Source organism: Larus michahellis, chromosome 13 (genome assembly GCF_964199755.1).
Source record: "Larus michahellis chromosome 13, bLarMic1.1, whole genome shotgun sequence".
NCBI classification, from domain to species: Eukaryota; Metazoa; Chordata; class Aves; order Charadriiformes; family Laridae; genus Larus; species Larus michahellis.
Window position 1 is genome coordinate 13,179,567 of NC_133908.1, and position 22,953 is coordinate 13,202,519.

Consider the following 22,953-nt stretch of genomic DNA (forward strand, 5'->3'; position numbering starts at 1 on the left):
ATTTAACCATTCCCCCCTCAAAAAGTAGTATCACGAAACTGGCTTTTACTGAACACAAATGCCTGAGGGCTCCGAGTTAACCTTTCACCGAAGAACACCCAACAGCTCTACTTTTTAACATCATTTCTGGGGCATGGGTTCAAAACCAACTTGGAGTGGGGGAAGATTAAATAAATAGTACAAAATGCAAGAGGCAATAACGTTTGTTGTTTGACATTCAGCGATCACAAAGTCCAGATGGGTACTAATACTAAAGAAGCTGTAATAGCAAATTATTATCCAGTGTACGCATTATTAAAAGCTAAGCTTTTAAAGCCATTTTGCTTTGATAGTTCTATTTGTTAGTCGTACATAGTCTGTAATACCATAACAAGATACATTCAGTTTTTTATGATGGAGTATCATGAAGTAGCTAATTTTTCATGTGATTGTTTTCAGACAGATTAAGATGTTTTTAAGTTCCTTTGCTAATGTCTTACATGGACGCCAGAACCAAAACATCACACTACATATCCTTTTATATATCTGTATGCTCCATTTCATCTTCGCTGCTCTCATCATTGCTAAGTTGTCTTCTACAAAACAGCCAAGTCAAGGAAGCATTGAGATTTAGATTCTTTCTGCTGCTGCCTCACCATGAATTCAGTATAGTGGTATGCATTTTTATCAAGGTAACAGTATGCTAAGCATCAGCCCTATATGCTATTTTTGCATTATCTTATTATTTTGCAAGTAAACACAACAAACTGGGAAGACGTTTTGCTTTCCCATTTACTAGTATGTCTAGGATGCATTTTTCTACAGCTGTAGCACTAAAAAAAAAAAAAAAAGAAGAAAGGGTACTGGCGAAATTGGTTGCTAATTCCAATCCGGTGAGTTAAGATTACCTTAGTAATGGCTGAAGGACTTCATGGGATGACTGGTCTTCCCGTTTATGAATAAAAATAGAAAGTTTACCATCCACTGCCTCGCTTTCTTCTCCAGGATCTTTATCACCTTTTATGGAGTTTTTAGGGCTGGCTTTTGCTAAAGTAGTATCCGGCTCAGAGGCAGTTGGAGAAAGAACCGTCTGGCATCCTTGAAGTAGAAAAGAGAAAAAACAAACCACAGAGCTGTGACAAGCACCTTAGTCTGAAAACAGTTAAATTAAGAGGAGGATGGAAAGTCAGACATATCCCATCTTTCAACACTGACATATCATATACCTTTTCCTACTTGAGCTTGCTAAAAATACTAAAGCTCCTTGCAGAAACATGACTTGCTTGGCAATTTCTCAAATTAGCACGACGCCAAAAAGATGCTGGTACCTGGTACTACATAATCCGCCAGTTTTGCCAGCAACAGAGAAGCAATCTTGGAGGCTGGGTCACTGGGATCATCCTGTTCACTGTTCAGAGAGGGGACCGAGTAACTCCAGGGAGGCAATTCCACATTTCCACAGTCCTCAACGCTCATGAGAGGCAACGCAGCACGACACAACTGGAGGATTATAAGGACCAACTTTGGAGAAGGACGCTGATCCAAGAGAAGTGACAGAAGCTTGGACACGCAGGCTGGCTGACTCAGGATTGCTTTACCTATGTGACTCCTGAAAGGGAAAAAAACAGGTAACTTCCATTAGAAAATAAAAAAAATCGATTGTTCCATGATGTTTTTTGAATTAAAAACAAATTAAGTTATTGTTGACAAGATGTAATTTAAAAAAAATTTCAATGTCTGACAAAACCTTATCTGTAAGAATTCTTACATAACCTGATAGCTCTGATTAAACACTAAGATTGAGTAATGGTCAGTTTACAATCAAATTTTAGAATGGCTTTCGAAATTATCTTACCTTCAACACTGTAAAGAAAATTCCCACCCCCATCTGCTTTCATACATAGAAAAAAATACTCCAGAGATAAAGGCCTAGTACCTTGAGAGGTCATTAAGAAGACTGAGAACATCCTGAAGTGCGTCATTTCCTGCAGCTTGATTGCCACAACACTCCGTAGCTCGTGCGAGATGGTTGGTAAGAAGGCTGGAGACCTGGCGAGCCAGACCAGAGTGAACAGCTTCTGTTGAACCACCTTTAAAAGTAATGCAAGAATACACAACTGTAATTAACAAAACCAAATGTACACATCTACAAATTCCTTACCCATAAGTTGCAAACGGTAAAAGTTTTGCTATAGCAAAACAAAAATATTTTTTATATATAAAATGTCTTTTATTAAAAATAAAATCTAATACAACATCTATGCCTCATTAGCCAATAGCAACGTGTCTGCAAGTTTATGTATGTCATGGGTGAGTCCTATCACAGCAGAAATGCGGGTCTTTGAATTCTCTGGTTATATCTAGACAGAACCAAGTGGCAGACTTGAAGTTATCTGCGACATAAACACCCCCATGAGGATGAAAAAAGTTACAATTAAAAATAAATAAAAAACCAAGACGAAAATCAACTTATTTTTGTATCTACTTGTGTGTTCTTTAGAACCCACACAGTATTGAAGCCATGGTGAGTGAATGCCCTATTTTAGATCCATTTAAACCACTTCTCAGGCACTTGAGCAATTCTAAAGCACGCACTGGAAATACATCTGGCAGTGTTCCTACCTTCTTCTTTCTCCCATTCAACACAGCGATTGGCTAGCACCTGGAAGGCAGCCCAAGCCATGGTGGCCACCTTCTGTTTCTTAGTCTGTTTTTCATTCGAACTGGATTCTGTCTGGCTGCTTAAACTGCAAAGCCGGTCCATAAGTTGCACCAGGCCACTACGTACCAAACACTTCTCTTCGCTCCTGTACAGGAAGAGAAATTCAGATTTTACTTCAGCAACTTTTCAGTTGATAACAAAAGACAGAATGAAAATCCAGGACTTGCTGTTAACTCAGCAATTAATTACTTCAATCTGCAGAAAGATGGTTCTGTCTCTCCCTTGCCCTCCCCAGATGAAATTCTGTATTCTGAGAAAATTTAACAGAATGTTCTGTGATGCTTCTTGTTATGAATAAAGGGAGTATTATTTATACTATTATAATGCTTTCCCTTAAGGCAAAACCTACTAAGGACAGCTGTGGATGCCCTCCTTCCCTTTCTGAAAGAAATACTTTCATACCTTGTGTAAGGTATAGTGCACAAGAGGCCAATGCTATTTGCACAAGCAATGGGGTAGCGAGCACACAGCGAGACCACAGACGTCATCGTCTCTCCAAAAGCTTCCTGGACTTGTTCCACCATCCCGCCACACGTGAGCTCTTCAATTCTGTTGACAGTTAGATATTTGAAACGGTAGGCTTTCTAGGTTAAATAAAATGAACAAACTTCCAAATATAGCTTAAAAAAAAAATCAGCACATATTAAGAATTACTCAAGGAAGATTTAGAAGCAAAACTGCAAGTCACTTAATGCTTTAACATGAAACATACTTAAACAAGATAGTATGGTAGTTTTACCTCAGACATGGTAAACTGAAATTTAACTACAAACAAAGTACTTACAAAATATTTATCAAAATTTAGATGACACTATTACTATCAGCGAAATGAACCACTAATACCTAATTAACATGAATTCAGAATTAAGTCAGGAAAGTAAGATACATATTTGTGGACACGTCATCCCAGTACAAAAAGGAAAGCTGATCTACTGCAAAATAGAAGCATTTCTTAGAAGTTTCTGCCTTTTTATCCCACAAGGGCCAAACTGGTTCTTGCAAGCTTTGTCCTGCAAACTTGAGCCCTCACAGCTAGTCACTTCTCAGTTTTTCTTTGCACAAAGCAATTTACTATCTTCTACAGAGAGCAAAACATTTAATTGTTTTCAGAGAAATATACAAACCTTGGTCCTCCCTGAAGTACCATGGTCACCGGGCCTACAAGATGCGTCACACCGCCAACCCGAACAGCTGCCGTCAGCAACTCTCTCATATGCACCAGGGCTTGCTTCCTTGTATTCCCACGACGCCACCTTGTCTGAGCTGCCAGCAGAAAACTGCTGCTGGATACCTAGGAGATTTTGTTTGGTTGGTTTTGTTAATGAGACACAAGCAAGGCACTTCCCTTCTTTGTGGAAGTTTGAACTTGAAGACATAATTATTTAGCACGTTTCAAGTGACATACCGCTTGGTCAGGATTTGTTCCGATGAAAGCGAATAGTTGCCCCAGTAAGACGCTGTATGTGGGTTTATCTCTGCTGTCCTCAATGGTCAGAGACTGGAGAAGAGTGAAAGAGCTACTTCTGTGGCTGGTAACATGACGGCGCCTACGAGAATACAGGATAATTACACCTGGCAGCTCTAACCTCATCCCATGGAAAAAACCCAAACAAAGTCCTATGCTTGCAAAGTTTATGATGATTTTAACAACACAGGCCACATTATTGTAAAACAGCTTAGTGGAATAAACCCTTGTGTACCTTTGACTTGATCTAGCAAACTCGATATCTTCGTTACCAATCATTTCTAAGTCAGATGGTGCTGACATACTGCGAAGGAAGACAGGCTGGCGGACTGCGTGAGATATCACTTTTGTTTCGGATGCTGATTTGCAGGCTGCAACGTTATACAATATGAAAGAATGTCACTCCTGGTGTAGGAGGTTATTTACAAACTGTTTTTAAAATCACTGTGGACATTTCAATGAAAGCTATAACACAGGGTGGGGAAAACACAGTCTAAGCAAGAACTTGCAACTCAATTCTGAGGACTTTACTGTTTTCAGGTATTGTTTCAAGTTAGTTTTGTTTTGACTGCGCTAAGCATATTTTCCCCCCACTAATTCAGGAGACTAAAGTTTAAATTACACATATTATTACTCAGACCTTAATCTACCATCATTATGCCTACCAGAAAACATAGACTCAACTTCATTTACTGTAAGAGAATTTATTTAATTTGAAAAAGTAAAAAAAAAAGTTTCATTTTAATTGAAGTGAAAGAGGGAAAATAAGAGACAGGGAATAAATTCTACCTTTAGGAAAAAGAACAATGCTGGTAATGAGATATATACCTGGCGTCTCTGCAGGGGTACCAGATATACTTCTTGTGATACCAGACTGTGCTGCAATGGTGACATGTAATAACAGCTCTGCTCTGTTCATCAAGCTCTTAACTAATGTTTTTGTTTTTGCTAGGGGATGAGAGGTCTTCTGTATCAGTGAATTCACCTCTTGAAAAAACTTCTCCCTAAGATTATGAAAGAAAAATAAAAGAAGCAAACTCAATTATGTTTTAATGCCTTCTGAAATAAAGTGTTACTGTGAGAAAGGTTATTTTAAAGAAGACATATAGCATCAATCTATTCTATGCCAACAAGGTAGAAAGCAGAAAAAAATTAAAGAAATAAACAAGTGATTTTTTAGTAAGTACTCGTAACTGTAAGTACTAATATTAATATATTTAGCACAAATGTTTCTAATGCTTTAATCAGATATTGCTAGACAGATGGGAAAATTAAGTTTTAAAGTATTTGCATCCCTCATTAGAAGTTGATCTGAATGTTCCTGCCCCTGAAGATCGTTTTCTTTCTATAGGTCTATTAACCTTTAATGGAATTAGACATAAAACTTTTTCAAACATTTAGTGCCAGCTTCTATTTCACATCATTAAGCATCACAGGGTACAATGAGATTCAAGTACCTGCTTCAATAAGCTTTTATGTACGTATGCAACTTTAACCCCGCATACCTACTTTTGGAACTCAGTGGAATTCCACAGCTGCTTAAAACTTCCCTGTCTTTTAAGTACCTTGCCTAAATGATACCCTCCACAGCCAGCTACTAACCTTAATGCCAGGACCACATTCTCAAGATCACTTCCGTCAAAAGAAACTTCTTTCATTGAACACAGAAGTTCTAGTTCTTTCATCTTGCTCTAAACAAAGTGAAGGAAAAGGATGAACATGTTTGATTGAGAGAGCAGCATGAAGCAGGAGCACCCACAGCAGCCACAACGCTTACCTCATTGAAGTGATAATCATAAAAGAATGGGACATTGTTCTCCAGCTTCCCATGCATGGCGTCATCTACCTCATTCTGCCATTTCTGTTCCAGCTCAGCCACACTCTAATAAAGAGACAAAAAAATAACACTTATTGCAGTTATTCGTCTTAAGGAGTAGATGAGATCTTAAAAGAAGAAATCTGAGTACATTTTGTATTTCTATGTTTCTAAAATGTTGATAATACACCTTTATTCCCAAAAAGGACCTTCTATTTTGTGTAATTTTAGTTTTACCTGCAATTGTCTCTCCATGGCATTTAGCTTCTTAAAGGTCTCTCCCATAATTTTACAAAGTAAATCATATTCTTCGGCATGTTCTTCCTGATATTGGAAATTTATCAGGGACTGGAGTGCATCAACCAAATTCAAATGTTTAATCACACATGAAACTACCATCTCCTCCATTACTTCTGGCTGAATCACTTCCCTAGGGTTATAGGTAAAGCCAAACTGATTAAGCAAGAATAATGGACAAACTTTGACAATTCATATTTACAATTTGCTAGGATGCTGCATTCACAAACAAGTATTTACAGAATATTAAATGCATACCATTGTAGATGACACACATGCCGCACCCTTATTCATTGCTTTTTTAGCTTGCTCACTTTGGCACCAAACATTACAAAAATTAAAAGTCAAATTGGAAAAATAGAGCAAAAACAACAACTACTTACTTAATACTGGGCCTAAATTGAGGCCGAGCACGTCCAGAAATTTCCCTGAGTTTTATCATGATTCCTGGAGGCAGCCTAATCCTAGGCAAATCAAAATAGTGTCCAACAGGAGGCACAAGAACATCAGAAGGATATGTAAATTCTCTATCTTCATCTATAGTAAGAGGCAATGGAGAAGGACTTGGTGTAAGGGCTGGAGATATTACACCATTTGCTTCCACCTGCCACTGGCACCTGGAAAAATAAATAAAAACAGAAGAAAAGGATTTTCAAATATTTGTTTTTTTCCTAACTCTTCTCCCTCATTCAGAAAGACACATTAGTCAGCAACACATCAGAAAGACAGGCTACATATTAAGGGCTACATATTAAGTGTGGCTGGTACCAAGCATACATAGCCCAATCCTCCCCTACTTACTCTAAAGAAACCCTCTATTCTAGAGAATATTTCCTTAGTTTTAGGCAACACAAAAGCGCTGAACAAACTCTGCAGGATAAGTTAACAAAACAATCACCTTAAAATATGAGGCCTGAGCACAAAAGTCACCTACCCTCAGAAAAAAAAAAACCCACACAGGGAAACTTAGATTAAATATTGGGTTTTTACCTTTGTAATAGTTTAGATCTTAACAGCTCTTGACAGGTTTCTTCATCTTTGGTAATTTCTGGTCCATTGTATAATATTCGCAGCATAGAACAAGCTAACACAGAAAGGCCAAGTGCCAGGTCAACTAAGAATGGCAAGCCTCCTGACACGTCCTCTGAAGACTCCTGTAGTAGGAATAGTGATAAGTTGCACTAATCAAACAATCATGAAGTCCTTCCCCAACATATTTCAAGATAGGAGATTTTATATTTTTATATATAATCTTATATATAAAGATATATATAGCTCTCATACGTCTCTTACACAGAGGTATATTGAAAAAATGCTTTAACAATTTAAAGCAATATGTAAGAACACCTCAAGACAAAAAACAAAGGATTTAAACATTATTTTCCTGAACCAAGAAAGAAAACGAAAAGTTATTTTTGGTTCAGTCATTTTCTGGCCTGCAGATCTATCATCTCGCAGACCTAGTCCTAGCTTCCTGGTACTGGGATTCAAGTTTCCTTTTGTTTGATCCCAGTGTCCCTTCCCACTCTTCTTTATAGGCTGGAATCATTAATCCCTCATTAGATCTCCAATTTCCAGGTTGTTACGAGATAGCCATCTATTCAAAGAAATCCTGATCTACAAGCAGCAAGTGAGATTTAACGGGACTTCATCCAAGTCCAGTGCCAATGACGAGAGCTAGGTAAGACATATTTGATAATAACTACCTGAATAAACCCCTAAGCATGCTACAGACCATGCCACAGGCTATCTCTAGCTAAGGAAGCCAAGCGTCTAAAACTTAGGTCCTTTACATTGGAAAAAGATGATTTGTCTTATTGCCAAAATAAATAATCTTATTACTGTTTTAGATTTCAAATGTTAACTTCCAAATTTGAAGTACAATTCCATTTGATCTGAAGTGTGTAACAGAAGATAAATCGAAGCTGAACCTATCCCATGGAATCTGTCATGTTTGAGTACCTGTGCTCGAACAGTGCAAGCAAAGCCCCACATAGCTTTGTCTGGAGTGTTGTGCTCACGACCACTCCGCATTTCAAAGGAGAAGGTGACTGTATCTCCTTCCACCTTAAAATTTTGATGGAGAGGAGGGGGAAAAAAAAAAAAAAAAAAAAAAAGAGATACATTTAAGAATTGAGGCAAACAAACAGGCTTCTCATAAATGTGACTTATTTTATGGATTAATGTTTTTAATGACAGTTATCTAAATAGTATTTTTAACTCCAATTATATACTCTGATTTAAGATTTTTCCCTTTTTGTAAGGATATCTTTTAGTGGACAATTTGATTTTAATTTTGCTGCTGGCTAACTATAGTAAAACAAAAGCCACCACTGTAGTTGTAGAATCAAAACCAGAATATATCAGTCTGTGTTACTTAGCCTTAATTTTAATCAAAACGCTTTCATTATTTGTCTGCAAAAAACCAAGCAATAATCAACACTTCTTTTCCTGATAGAAGACAGACAAGCTCTTAAATAAGAATGTCAACACATTAATACAAGATTTTGCTGAAAGAACAGTATAAAAATCTGTCTGACAAAAAAAATAAAATCAATGACATTCCATTAATTATGAACAATGGAGTGCTTGTCTGAAATTGCTTTCCCATTTATTACTTCTTGTTTTCCTTTTTGAAATCATTTTGTTATACACATAAGCCCCGTTTTAGTGTGGGATAGTATAGCAGCACAAACACATAAGAAAAAAAAAATCATACTGCATACAATCTGAGGGAACATACTGCAAAATTACTGAAATACTGAAGTTTCATGAAGTGTAAGGGATTTTTCTGTCTTAGCTTTACTGCCAAAAGCATCTAAAGTAATTTTAAAACTCAACACAAATGGTTGAAAACTGCTACATTTACTACTTGTTATATTTGTGGGCTAGTGCTAAAAAAATGCAGTCATGCCCACAGACCTTAAGAAAATATGCACAGCCCCAGACTGCACAAGAATTTCTCCTAGGAAGATATACTTATGAGACCAGTTGTGCCATTAGAGATTCCAGGACTGAAACATACCGATAACGCATTCCAGTAAGACATAACAAAACAAGATAAACTCAAAGAGAAGCCTTACACATAACACAGAGTTTAAAGTTATCCCCCAAGGACATAACAGCCCACTTATGAAGTGATCTCCAACCGTACACTTAAAAGCTTGGACTTCATTGCTATAAGGATTAAAATGGACTCAGCATGGTTTCCAAAGGGGATTTTTCTACACGAAATATTGTTGGATTATAATACTGTACCTTTACTAAGTCTTTCGGCCAACCAGTTCCTAAGACACTACGGCTGCCATATCCCAGTGTATTGCCTCCATACTCAGCAACCTTCCTACTGTTTGTGTTAGGACCAGCATAGATCACCAACTTCAAAACATAAAATACACTGTTAGACTGTAAGAGAAAAACAAGAAAATCTAATAATAATAATAATACTTAGCACTTACACCGCGCTTTATATTTTCAAAGCGCTTTATCAACATTAACAAATCCTCACAACAGCCCTGTGAGGTGAGTAGGCAAGTATTATTATCCCCATTTTACAGATGGGGAAACTGAGGCAGAGAGGAAATTGAGTGACTCGCCCCCAAGGTCACACAGCAAGTCAGCAGCAGAACTGGGAGTAGAAGCCAGGAGAAATCCTAACTTCTAGTCCTCATGCTGGGATAACTAGAACATACCGCCTCTCTACTAATAAATGGATTACTCCTGCTCCCATCAAAGTTAATAATTTGTCAGTGACTTCAGCAGGAACATGCCAAGGCCCAAAGTTTTCTGGAGGAGTTTAACCAGCAATGGGTGACACTAATATTAAATTTGCTTATAACTAACTAATGGGAGTGAGTATCGCAGGACTTGCTCTATGTTGAAGAACATATGGCAACAATTAGTAAGCAGCACAAGTAGCTCTGATTATACAACGTAAATAAGCACTATCAGTTGTGCTCTTGAAATTGAAAATACTTGTTGATATTAATCCATGTAAACAAGCCATTTATCATCAGGGGGAGGAGGGAAAAGTAACCCTTCCAGTTCTGCCCAGTTTAAACAAACTCTGCTGATCTGAGTCACCATGAAATGAACTACTAAGAAAAAAAAAAGAAAAAAGGAAGAGTTGGTATGAACAAACATAACAAACTCCCCTGCCCCCAAACCCCACACCTCTGTAGCCTACTACATTTCTCCTATTTCATAACTACCACTACTCCTGACATCTTTTCAGAAAACTTCCTAATTAACAGAGCCTGACTCTTAACAAGAGACCCTCATAACTGATAGGATTTAAACACTGAAACAATCGCTGGATGTTATGCTCTGAAACAATACACAAGAGGAATTAAGTATACAGTCTTTTTGGATTGTTTCTTCAAGAATAATAGAAATTAAACATGAACCACTTATTTTCATCTTCCTGCCTTTCATGTCAACTCTTTGTACATTTAACATAACATATTGAACGTACACATAACAGAAGATGAAACTCAAGAATTCTTTTCAAAAAAAGTTATTCACACTTGTGCCACACAAGAAATAGCCTCTCTGCGTCCCTGTACTTTACAGCCTTTAAGTAAGTAGACTGGGACATTACAGCATACACTAAATAAGATCCTGTCATTAAAAACCTCCTGCATTATCCTGATCACTGGAAATAAGATGTCATGAAAGACAAGGGGTAGAAAAGATGAAAATGGGAAATACTGCTGACGGAATATATACAAAAAAAAGAATTTCCGAGTTGGCGCTTGCTTACCTTATCATAATCATATTGTGAAGAACATCTGTTGTCAAATCTAAGATATAAACAGCGGGCTCCTGGAATGTGTACAGTTTCTTTAAATTTATAGTTATCCCTGACGGGGTGAACTGTTTCTACAGTCTTCCCAGCAGCCCAGGGAGCAGGGATTTTTAAACCCGTAAGAAAACCTGGCTCTTCTTTCTCTTCCAGCATTCTGAAATTAGAGTGAAAAATTAGTCCTAAAATTCAACATGTAGATTGCTACTATATATTCACACATCAAACTATAAAGCACTTAAAATCACCTCTCAGTATTGATACATAGCAACACAAAGTATTGACTCTTTGTTTTAGGCATAACATGCAGAACTTAAGTAGCGTGAACTCTATACAGAGGAAATAACTATGCCAATCTCTGATCTGTAAAATCTGAACTTTTCCCCATGCTTTCCACTTGGCAAATGATGGTAAACAAGCTAAGTACCACCACAAAAAAGTAAACGGTACTATATATGGATTCTAATGCACAACTGGTAGCATAAAAAACCCCTTCCCTCCTGGGACAGCGCCCAAAACCGATTATACTGTCATAAAACAATATGCCTAATATTCCACTGAAGTTTATAATTTGGAGGAGGATTGAAAATAAATCCTTCAGGGTTTTAACACAGTATATTACACATTATCACAAGTTGTTTAACACTACAAACAGCTATGATAGGCATTTTTTATTTAATTTAGCTGCGTGTTTCTGCTTCTAAGCAGAAGCTGTGTAACTTTGAGCTGAGACACAAGATTTAAATGCTGAGACACAAGGACTTAGAAAGCATTATATTTCTATGTAAATGAAACCATTAATATCTTTCCAATAGTTTTAATACCGTATCTCATGCTGCCAGAGCAATTTAATCATGATGGTCCTCCTTAGCCCAATTTATTGTAAGAGGAAGATTTAGAATCAATTCCTAATGTTTCAGGTGAGGGAAAAAACAAAACAAACCACACCCTGTGCAAACAACCTGAAGATGTTAATCATTTCATTTTATATGCAGTCTAATTTTAGAACTAATTGCCTTTTGTAAAGGCTTATATATCTCTAAGACAGTGTTACAAACCATTACAGCTTTGCCTTAAAAAAAAAAAAAAATAAAGAAAAAACCAAGATTGCTGTTTTAAGATTTATCCCACGGCAATGGTCAAATGAACATTACAGCCAAGATATTTTATCCCATGAAGAGACCCAAATGTAAAGAAAAATCACCTCTCATCAGGTAGCAGCTTCCCTTTCTGTTCTGATGCACTACTGGGGGAACTGTTCAGTTCTGAGAAAACTGGAGACTGAGTTTTAAGCAGCAGTGCAGTCTGCGGCACAAAATATACAGCGTTAGAAACATGCAAACAGTACATCATTTTAAGATCTCGTTATTGAAATATATTAAAAATCACACTGTACATGTTGTCATTGACAATAAATCATGACTTAGTAGCTGTTGTACCAAGTCAGGTTTAATATTCAGCATTATCAGCTGCTGTAGCTGTTGAGCAATTCTTAAACTATGGTCTGTGAATCACTCACCGCAGAAAGTTAACCAAGATCTACAGCATTTTAGAACATGCATGCCACATCTTTTTTGCTTTGTAGACAACCGCTGACAGAAAGACTGTACCTGACTTGTGTAAAGAACCAGCTGCACCAGCTGAGGCATCAAGGCATCAGCCATAGTTAGAGTCTGCAAATTTGGATGCATCAGAGATGTCAGTAGGACGGGAAGCAGATGACCAAGCATAGTAGCCTTTGTAATTTGCTCCAGGCCTTTTAGTCTGTAAAGAGAGTCAAGGTTTATATAGTAACAATTATTTTCATGGAGTATCCCTACCAGTTTTAGTCATCTGTTTAATCTTGTAACAAACAGTGTAAGTAGGCAGTTCAAAATTCAGCAAACACTCGCATTATATTTAAAAAAAACCAAACAAAACCTTACTATCTTGAAAATATTACAATCTCTCCAAAGCATCCTAGTCTTTGCTGTCAATTCTTACTAAACAATGATAGACAAGACAGTAACTCAAGAGTTCAATAATTACTTAGAAAATTATAAACTCCCATGGGCAGGGGATTAAAGTCCGCATCAAACATGAATGTATTTGTTCAGCATGTGTATCAGGCTCCTAGCACACGTAGCTCAAAGTACTTTAAAAGAATCTCTATCTACAAAGATATATTTGAGCATAAAACCCATCTGAAAATATCCCAAAGGAATTGCGTATTGTCAATAAACAAAAGTAATCTTGCAGGCACAGAAAGCGTAGAAACCAAAACCTGAAACACAACTGGGAGAGAGAGGTGTTTGTTCAATGAGAGAAAAGGTTCACAGCTTGTGTTTACATCCCATTCAAAGCTTAAGTATGAAGTTATAAAGAATAAGTAATGCTAACTGTACTTGCACAATAAGCCACAACAAGCAACAGTTTACTGTAGCATACTCATACTTGTCTTACCTTTGCTCTCTATCAGAAATGTCACTGTTTATTAGTGCTGTAGTGACTTGTTGCAGCATTTCTAATACTTCATCACATCCAGTCAGAATTTGTGTAGCAAGAGACAAAATGCTGGTCTTTAGCTCCTAGGTACAAAGAGAGTTACAGGATACTTACATTCTTAGAGAATACAAAAAAAGGACAACAGAACAAAACGATGGATTTCCAAATTAAAATAATGATAATGTGACCTGGCAGGCCTGCAGCAGTAGATTCATCCAAGACTTAAATTTGATTAATGCTAAGCCCCAAAGTGCTGGGAGAAACTAGGTGCATGTTTTACAGGATGCACATCCAGTTTCTAGAGGGAAGGAATCCCCAAGTCCAGCACAGGAGAGAGAGCTGTCAGCCAGCCAAGGTACAGCATTGGTGACAGAATGTCCTAGCACGTATGAGGATCACTGTAGAGAGAGAAACTGAACAATGAAAACATGGGTGAATAGTGAGACAAGAAAAGTACTACAATATTTAGCATTTACTCAATGAGCCTGAACAAATAGCTTTCAACTGCAACAGATTACAAGCACACAAAGTCTCAAACAGTAGCAGACAAAACCAGCTTAACAAACAATACCAGAAATTCAGAAGTCAATACCACTATAGAAGAATCATTACTGTTACAAAAACTACTATGAGAATACAGCCTGTGCACCAGGACAAATCTGGCTTCTATGAGTTCATTAAAGACTATTCCAGCAGTAATACGAAACGACACCATTTTAATAAGCCTTACACTAACAAAACAAACACTGTTCGCAAACGTTGTCCTCTAACAGTTTCCTTGCCACAAACATTATTCACACTATTTCAGACAACAGATGTAGGTGGTTCTACGTAAGCTTTATAAGTTAAAATTGTGAAAAAGCAGACACCAGATAAGTCAAACGAGAAAACCCTTTCCGACTTAAAACTGAAAAATATTTTTTTTTCAAGGACCACCTAAATGATTTGGAAAAGAGAAAATGGGAGGGTAATGCATCCAGAAAGGATTCCTGGCACATGAATTTTCTTACTAGCACACATTAATTAAAATGCATTTTAAAGCCTCATTATATGTATATTTAGGAAAAGAAGTATCTGCTCTCACTGACAACACAGAACCCAAGCTGCAATACTGAACACACAACAATTGCAGACTTTAGCTGGAGAACAGGAAAAAACTGCCTATGGTAATTTAACTATATCAAGAGGAAAAGAACCAACAAAACAGTGTAAGTAGAACGCACTGCAGAAACAAGAGGTGTCACAGGAACACTGACTGAAGAGAGCCATACTAGAATAAAACTTGGTGTTTACCTGTACCTTCAATGTCTCTCCCTGCAAGGAGCTGTCACTGTCATCATTTTCATCAGGTTTAATCAAAATAGTGTTACTGAGGAGGTGGTTCTGTACAGCCATCAGATACCGCAGACACGAAGATGCAGCCTTTAACATAAATAAGCACACTTTACATTATCTAAACCCTTTAATCAACCTTGATTCAGGCAATCCTCGTACTTGAGTTGAGAAAGAAGAAGACAAGCAAAAGCAAAAAATAATTTCCCTTGAACTGAAATTTTTTTTTGCTGATTTAACACAAGCTTGTTAATAGATATTTATGAGAAGAAACTGGTTGAAAAACACTGAATTTTGTGATGTAATTTGCAAGACATATAAAGAAGCAGCACCATTTTATTCAAATATGTACCACTATAGCAATACTCAAGTACTGTAACATTAACTAATTCTTGAAAGATAATGCCACCATAAAGCTAAATTTAATTCACATTCCCGAAGGTGCTGGCAGCGCAGGCCATGACTTCGTGTGCCCTCCCCAGTGCCTGCATGCAAGCTCACCCGCCTTTGCCACCAGCCAGATCAGGGAGCTGGCCCTGCTGAAAACACCTATTCATTCTTTTACCATTAAATAATGTCAACTTTCACTCAGTTTTTTTCTGTAAATGATAATCCTTTCTGATTGTATGAATCATTATACACAACTGTAGAAAGAGTTAATATTTTGTTTTTAAGTCGTTGTAATGCTTTGAAGATGGAGATACACAAACTTCCTTTAAACACCTGCCAGAGCAATTGGAAAAATATAACCACATATAAACCTGTTTTATCGTTACTGTATGATTTACTTTGCTGCACGAAATATTTCTTCCTTCCCTGAACAACATAAACAAAAGACATTCTTTTCCTGTATTTTTTAAGACACACAACTATAAAAGTTTCACCTCTATATATTCAGCGAAGATGATGGATTTAAGGAGGAAAAGCCACCAAAGGCAAATATACTTTTATCAAAATACATTTCACTTACAGGCACAGTTGAAAGAAGCCTTTGAAAATCATCTTTAGATACAGTTTGGCACTTGGTGATTAAGACACAAGATTCTCGGACAACAATCTTGAGAATGTAGTGCAACAGCTCATCATTTAGTCTTGAAAAAATGCAAGAAAGATGTTAAATATTAATAGTCTAGTTATGGTGTATTTTGTATAGCTCATCTCAAATGTCTCTGCAAGCTGTATCACAAACTATGTGAAACCAAAACAAGTATCTGTTCAACTTTAGAGATTCAGACATAAAGAAAACTAAGCCTCACATGTTTAACAACAATCAATACAACAGATCCCCAGTGATTTCCTGGACTGCATTGATGTAGATTTATGACATCTAATGACTCCTAAAAAAATACTCAACTTGAACAGGCACTTGAGATTGACAGTTTTGCTGCTGAAAAGTCACCTAATGTGGTGATATGGAGAACAATGTCATAATATTGTAGTTATGAATTAACATCCACATTTACCATAACGATGGTAAGTAGCAGGGAATCCAAAACGAAGTCTGTGTACGGAAGTCTCCAGAGTTTCCCCTAAAATGTCAAACCTCCCTCTCCCTTGCCCTAATGAAATTCCACCCACTATGGACACAAAGATAGTATTTCAGGTCACGCTGCCAGTAAGATAACAAGCAATTTCAGCAGAATTTTACACAAGTTTACCTAAAGCAAATAACAGAAACATACATTATAATTGAGGAGGAGGGGGAGCATGTTGTTGCATTTTACCTATAATGATCATCATCTTCACTTCCAAATCTGTTGTTCTGAAGCTGTTCAGCTAAATTAGTCAGGATAACGTCACGAAGTTGAGAGAGACCTCTGTTTCTCTCTCCTAAAATGGAATGCAAAAACTTTTGCACAACAGCATTTTACAGAATTATTTTTATTTCCTCTGATATCTTGCTTAATATATGCTACTTCTCAGAAATTACTATATTTACAGTGTAACCTGATTCCCTGTTGATATTACAGGCTGTTAAAACTTACTCTGCACATAGCACTGTTTTAAATTCCAAAGACTCTGATGCACAAACGTGTTCCTATGAAGTAACAAATTACTGTGCATCAGCTGCTTCTAAGCCCAGACTCCCATTTCATGGTGAATGCAAGTAGATTATTACTCTTTCACTAAGGACTACAATTACTTCTGGTTACTGTGTAATTGCTGTGGTTAACACTAACTGCTAACTAGGTGTTCTAAAACACAACCTGGACAAGAAGCATTACCAATACTGACAAAGAGAACTTTAATCCTTTTTGATTTCAAATTGCTGCCCAATTGAGACAGATTTTCCTTTTCTACACCTTACATACGCTTGACCATAGGCATTCAGAAGGCGGCTTCAGAATTTGAAGCATTCTATAATTTCCTAGAATAGGAGAAGTTTAAAGCAGACTAGCGCTCAATATTCTGAACTGTTCTCCCTCCAGAGGTTGAGAAGTATTTTCACTTTTTGTTTTCAGTTAGAAAAAACACACTCTCACATGTCAATAAGACGTTCTCACCTTCAGTTAAGACCAATTTCAACAAATTATTGATTTCTGCTTCCCCAGGATACAGGATATTTAAACCAGAGCTAAAGAAAAAATAAAACCACGTATTAATGAATGTAATTAGAAGTGAAGAAAATAATTTCAACGGACACGTAAAAAATGGCATCACAGAATCTCAGTTTAGTATATGATGTAACATTTAGAATGACTATGTAATAGCTTCTTCCAACTTAGAAAAGCATCCTCCATATTTTAACATTTGCATTAGTCAAAATGCAGCTGTTTTCTCCAGAAATCTCTTGTAATCAAGCATATTTTATTGTTTAGGTCCCAAAGCAATCTTCAAGAGCTGTTTGCTTCCCTCTGAGAAACTCCACATTAATCACTTGTATACATGACAGAAGACTAATTTTTTTTCAGGAAACAGATTATGTCAGAGAAAAAAAAAAGGGATGAAGGCTTAGAGAACGACTCAACTCATGATGGGGTAAGAGCTATGGCTTATCTGCGATAAGAACAATGGAAAATGCAGGAGACAGTAATCAAGAAGCCAATACTGTTACAGTTTTATGCTTATTAAAGAGTAACTCCTTATAGAAGTCTTAGCTTAAGCTACGCAGAAGATTCTAGAACTAGCATTTTGGAAACAACACAGCTCTGCATAAATGCTCCTTGTGGAGATATTTTTCCCCTCTAACTTGTGATGAACTTTGTCCTTTGTACTTGAATTACCACATCAAGATAGAAGATCACAATAACTTAAAAGGAGTACTTCGTGACTGACTGAAGTGCTGAAACTATTATGCATACTTTTTCTTCTTTTCTTTTTCTCTTTCCTTTTTAAATAACACTCTCAGAAAAGAAAACTGGTATGTTTTTCAGCTTCACACTGAGAGCAAAGATCATTGCAGCTTCCCTCCCTCTGGCTCATGCTGACCAACTTATGCTACAAACATCAGGAAAAGTTATCACACGTTGCAAGCTAAGTTTGAGGTTTCTGTTGGTATCAGAGTCCCCCAATGAGAACACAGGAGGAATGAGATATTACCTAATACCCACCTCTGATTTTTATTTTTTTTATTTTATTTTTTTTACAAGTCATTGGAGGATATAGGGTTAAACAAGTGAAAAGTACAGCAGCTGTCCATACAGTTGACAGGATACACTTTTCCCTGTCAAAAATCAAGACCCTGAAAATGCTAGATAATCATACTAAAGATGTGCTGTTCTTCTTCACTTAGAGCTGCATAAAGTCACTGAAATTTGGAATGTCGTGATTCACACACAAAAAAAACACAGGTTGAGTTTCAGAAGATTTTGTTCTCAACCTTTGGAGCACTTCCCACTTGAAAGCAGATTATATTTGTACTTGGGACATTTGAGACAGCGTTCCTTGTCCTTGAGATTTACATTATCTCGTTTTCGTGATACACAATCACACTTTTTGCTCGCTTCCCCGTACTTAGTCATTCTGCTATTTTGACAAGCCAGAGAAAGGAAATTACACAGCAGCTGGTTCAAGAGATGCAGTAACTAATACGATGTGGAGCTAAAGCAAGTGTTTGATGACCTGGTGTACCAGCCCAGAGACAAAACGCCCACCCCTCTGCCAAAAGAGATTCCCGTTTTCTAAACATAAACCTGGCTTTCTCCAGACAGTCTTACTACCCCCTGCCAGCGTTCTTCCTGTATCTTCAATCTCATAGCATTCCTCAAGTATTATTCGTTCTGCCTCCCCTTACATTCCTTTTGTTTAGGAGACTTTGCTTAAACTTAGCAACTGTATTATAATAAACATTAAAAAAACCACTAAAGAAAGCTAATAGAAAGCAACAAATGAAGTATGGGAAGTAATTACTCTCTGTTATTTCATTGTCATAATGAAAGACACATTGTAGGGAAGGGAAACCTTCTTCCACAGATACAAGTCATAGTAATTTTATCATACTATGCTGACCTAAATGTCATCATGTTAATTTTAAATCGAACTGCTGAATACAATTTGAATGTTCACCTGTAACAACATTTTCAAATAATCTAAAATCTAAGTTAAGTTTAATTTGACAAAACAGATATTCACCTAATAGCCAGGCAAACCTCCTTCTGAATTTCAGAGCAAATCTGATCCCTTGGTGCCATCAGTAACTGCCAAAGCAATAAGCCAGACCTTCTAACAATATCTCTGTTTCTTTCAGTTTGTGGACTGAAGAAAAATTTAAAAACCACCTAAGAAAAATTAAACACAACAATATTAAAAACTTAAACATTGTTCACATTAACTCATTTTCTGTAGTCAGTTTCTCGAACTATGTATCACTAGAAATCTCAGAGTCAGAAATTGACTTTGGATTTCCAAAATTTGGGCTAGTACTTTTTCAAGAAGAGACGCACTTTCTCTTTTTCCATCCCCTTGAGAGGAAAGGGAGAAAGAAATAAGGAAGTAAGCTCTCTGGATTTGATTTTAATCTGTAAAGGTGGCAATTACATTTAAATTAGGACTTTTAAATGGCTGTATAAAATACTACAAAGCCACTGCTAGGTCAAATGCAATGGAGAAAAAATTAAAACTAATAAAATCAAGTGGTTGCCTGTATTCTAAACCAGCTTTTTTTTTTTTTTTTTTAGTGTTTATTGTGAAGTACAATTAAGATGCCCTTGTACCTGAAAGACAACAAGGATGCAGCGTATTATACAGGTATCTCCATTCACCATAGCTTTCTCCATAATGTCACAAATACTGCTGAGATGGTGTGCTTCAATTGGATGTTGTTTGCCCAAAAAATTTGTTATGGGAAGACTGTTGCTGGCTGCAAGCAGGTTGAGTTGGTGGATACACATGGCACCAACATGGTGCAGTAACTGGTTAATAACCTCATTCGTGGTTGTTGCATCCCCTAGGAGGAGAAAAGCAGTTCAAGTGCTGTCTACAAACACAGACTATAGCATTAGCATTTGCTTCTAAAATGCAATATATCATCATCATCTCCTCTAACTTCAGGACATCCACCAACACGATAAACAAAAGAATTACCCTCATCACTTTTTTAACATGCTAAAGGTAGCAAGAATCTGGAAACTTCCAAATACTTCTCGCTTTTGCTTTTTCCTTTCTTAAAGCAAAGACAAACCATGACTAATATTTATATAAACAACTTTTCAAGAATGAACTCAAATTTTAATAGAAAGTTTCAGAAGATAGTTTCTGTGTATTTAATTCTACGATAATTGTCCATTTCACTTCCACTTGGTATAAAATGCTGACTTGTAGGTTTACCTCACCTTTGGGCTCTGTAATGACATGACTCACTCCCAATCTCTGACAGACACAATGGAACGCCTGGTTCCCAGGATTACACCACTGATCAATATAATCATTAGAGCACGTCCATATCATGTTATTCATAGTATCATAACAGGCACCTAAGAAAAGGAAAATATTTCACACATCAGATTTGAGAGTGTTCGTTAGAAAACCTGACTAAAGTATTTTTATAGCTTTAAAAGTTCTGTCACATGACAGCAATTTAATAACAAAGTATGAGAATGAAAAACATTTGAAGGAGATTTCTTAGTAAAGGAATGAAGCGAATGCACGTCTCTTTTGATGTTTCAAGTAAATGTATAACAGCAACTGTTTCAGGCAAATACTCCAGTGCTCATTATTTATAAGTACATATCATTCCCCCACAAACTTACACACTGCCACAGTGCACAAACTAAAAATCAGTGAGTCTGGCATCAGATACTAGTAACTCCTAGAAAACGCAGAAGGAAAAACGTTCCAAATTTATTTTACTACAGCTATTGACAATTAAACACCTTCGAACTTGTTTTGAAGGCCTTGTGGTAAAAACATAATAGCTTTAATAAAACTGACAGTCTGTATGGTGCAAGTGTTAAAAAAAAAAAAAATTAAGCTTAGAGACTCATCTCCTGAAAAGCTTAAAGCCTACTAACACTAGCAGGGTCAAAACAGTAAAAGGAAAGGTATGAGTGGATTACAGACACTTTACCGTATCTTAAAGTTAAAAAATAACCCATTTGTCTACATGTTTCAAATGGCTTGCAAGGGCAAGATACTGGAAGTTCCTTCAGGGAATTCTGAACTTTCAAAAATGTTAAATTTACAGAATTTCACTACAGACATGAAATCCCACCAACTGCAGAGCTGCTTACTGCAAATTAAAATCCAGACAGATTATTTAGAATCTAAGGGTTGGATATGTCTAGTTCTGAAATATTCCCAGAAAAAAAGACGTCCTTCTTACCAAGTCCTGGAACTAGAGCACCACGTCCAAGTGAACTTCCTGCAGCATCAATGAGATCTGCTCGGCTCGTGAACTGCCCATCCGAAATATTGAACACCAAGCTTGAAGCAAGAACTACATAGAAAAAAGTCTCCAATAAATTTCTGAGAAGTTTATTGTATTTCAGAAAATCAAGGACTTAAAATCTGCCACAAATGTTTCCAACTTACTTTTTAAAGATGACAAAGCACTTGTTCCCCCAAAGAGTGAGCGTGTTGCAGAACTGCCTGATCCACCTGGGGGTGGGACCAACATCACCAAGTATGTTCCGCATGTGTATATCGGAGTCTTTCTTAATACTTTCAGTGGCAGCCCACAGCTAGTGTTCGCAGCTGAAATATTAAACAGAAAAATCCAACACAAACATGTATTTCTTCACAACATTAAAAATTCGTAACAGGCAGCAAACAAGGCAGATTTCTATTTAGGACTTCAAATAAATCAATATGGAAATTCATTTAAGCTACATTTTGCAGCATTTAGAAGTTGCTTTAAGAAGTTGTATATAAGGATGGCCTCATAATCGCACACATTCAGCATCGATCGATACAAACAGTTTCACAGGTTATTAAACTAAGGAGAATAACTTAAAAATTAAAGACAGTGTCATGGTTTAGGCTGGGCTGGACACTAAAACAAGTGACAGATGCTCTCCCTGGTTTCCAAACCAGGAAAATTAGGAGCCTAAATTTAAGTATAAACGAAACTGTTTTAATAATTGTATGGTGGTAAATACATTGAAAGCAGTTTCTTAGACCCAAACAGTCTTTTACATAAAGAAATCATTTGAGATTCACTATGCATTTACAATTTTAAGTTCTCCTGCTCCACATGAAACGTATACAGTCATAACAATCTAGCTCCTGCCACAACTGATCAACACTTTTCTGAGCACCGACTAAAGAATTATCCAAGAAAAACCACTTATTCTTCTTCTGTAGCACTCTAGTTGTTAACTGGCAAAACACAGCCTTTAAAATAGCTCTTCAAGCTAACTCTCTGCCAATTTCCCTGTAAGTATATTTATTTCCTGTATAATTTATTTTTATGGAAATATCTTTCATTGTTTAAAATTGAAGAAAGAAACTCATGTACATATGAAGGAAGGAGAGAAGTAATTCAGGAAACCGAATAAAATCTTATCTTAAGACAAATCTTAAAGCTCCAAATCACCCTGAAAACCATCAATGCTGTTCATTCACGAATCCCTAATTAACTTGGTAGTTTCAGCAAGCCCACAAATATTGTCCAACTC

The 22,953-nt window shown here is 36.8% G+C and overlaps 1 protein-coding gene across 4 annotated transcripts in view; it reads right to left on the reverse strand.

The window, feature by feature from the left end:
• Positions 1-22,953, reverse strand: part of HECTD4 (HECT domain E3 ubiquitin protein ligase 4) — a 75,963-nt gene that overhangs the window by 30,818 nt on the left and 22,192 nt on the right. Inside the window, exons 9-37 of one of the 4 annotated variants that reach the window (XM_074606488.1) lie at positions 21,869-22,030; positions 21,660-21,773; positions 20,671-20,811; positions 20,053-20,285; positions 19,472-19,617; positions 17,404-17,474; positions 16,624-16,729; positions 15,870-15,990; positions 14,867-14,989; positions 13,526-13,650; positions 12,694-12,847; positions 12,288-12,388; positions 11,042-11,240; positions 9,538-9,657; positions 8,242-8,346; positions 7,270-7,433; positions 6,663-6,896; positions 6,220-6,412; positions 5,944-6,048; positions 5,769-5,857; positions 4,995-5,170; positions 4,402-4,537; positions 4,107-4,248; positions 3,826-3,992; positions 3,104-3,250; positions 2,602-2,786; positions 1,916-2,069; positions 1,308-1,588; positions 888-1,077 (exon numbers count right to left, since the gene is read on the reverse strand). In XM_074606488.1, the coding sequence (XP_074462589.1) occupies positions 888-1,077; positions 1,308-1,588; positions 1,916-2,069; positions 2,602-2,786; positions 3,104-3,250; positions 3,826-3,992; positions 4,107-4,248; positions 4,402-4,537; positions 4,995-5,170; positions 5,769-5,857; positions 5,944-6,048; positions 6,220-6,412; positions 6,663-6,896; positions 7,270-7,433; positions 8,242-8,346; positions 9,538-9,657; positions 11,042-11,240; positions 12,288-12,388; positions 12,694-12,847; positions 13,526-13,650; positions 14,867-14,989; positions 15,870-15,990; positions 16,624-16,729; positions 17,404-17,474; positions 19,472-19,617; positions 20,053-20,285; positions 20,671-20,811; positions 21,660-21,773; positions 21,869-22,030 (4,384 nt within the window). Of the gene's footprint in view, positions 1-887; positions 1,078-1,307; positions 1,589-1,915; positions 2,070-2,601; positions 2,787-3,103; positions 3,251-3,825; positions 3,993-4,106; positions 4,249-4,401; positions 4,538-4,994; positions 5,171-5,768; positions 5,858-5,943; positions 6,049-6,219; positions 6,413-6,662; positions 6,897-7,269; positions 7,434-8,241; positions 8,347-9,537; positions 9,685-11,041; positions 11,241-12,287; positions 12,389-12,693; positions 12,848-13,525; positions 13,651-14,860; positions 14,990-15,869; positions 15,991-16,623; positions 16,730-17,403; positions 17,475-19,471; positions 19,618-20,052; positions 20,286-20,670; positions 20,812-21,659; positions 21,774-21,868; positions 22,031-22,953 lie in introns of all 4 variants that reach the window. The other 3 variants (XM_074606486.1, XM_074606487.1, XM_074606485.1) reach the window with 3 other exon arrangements.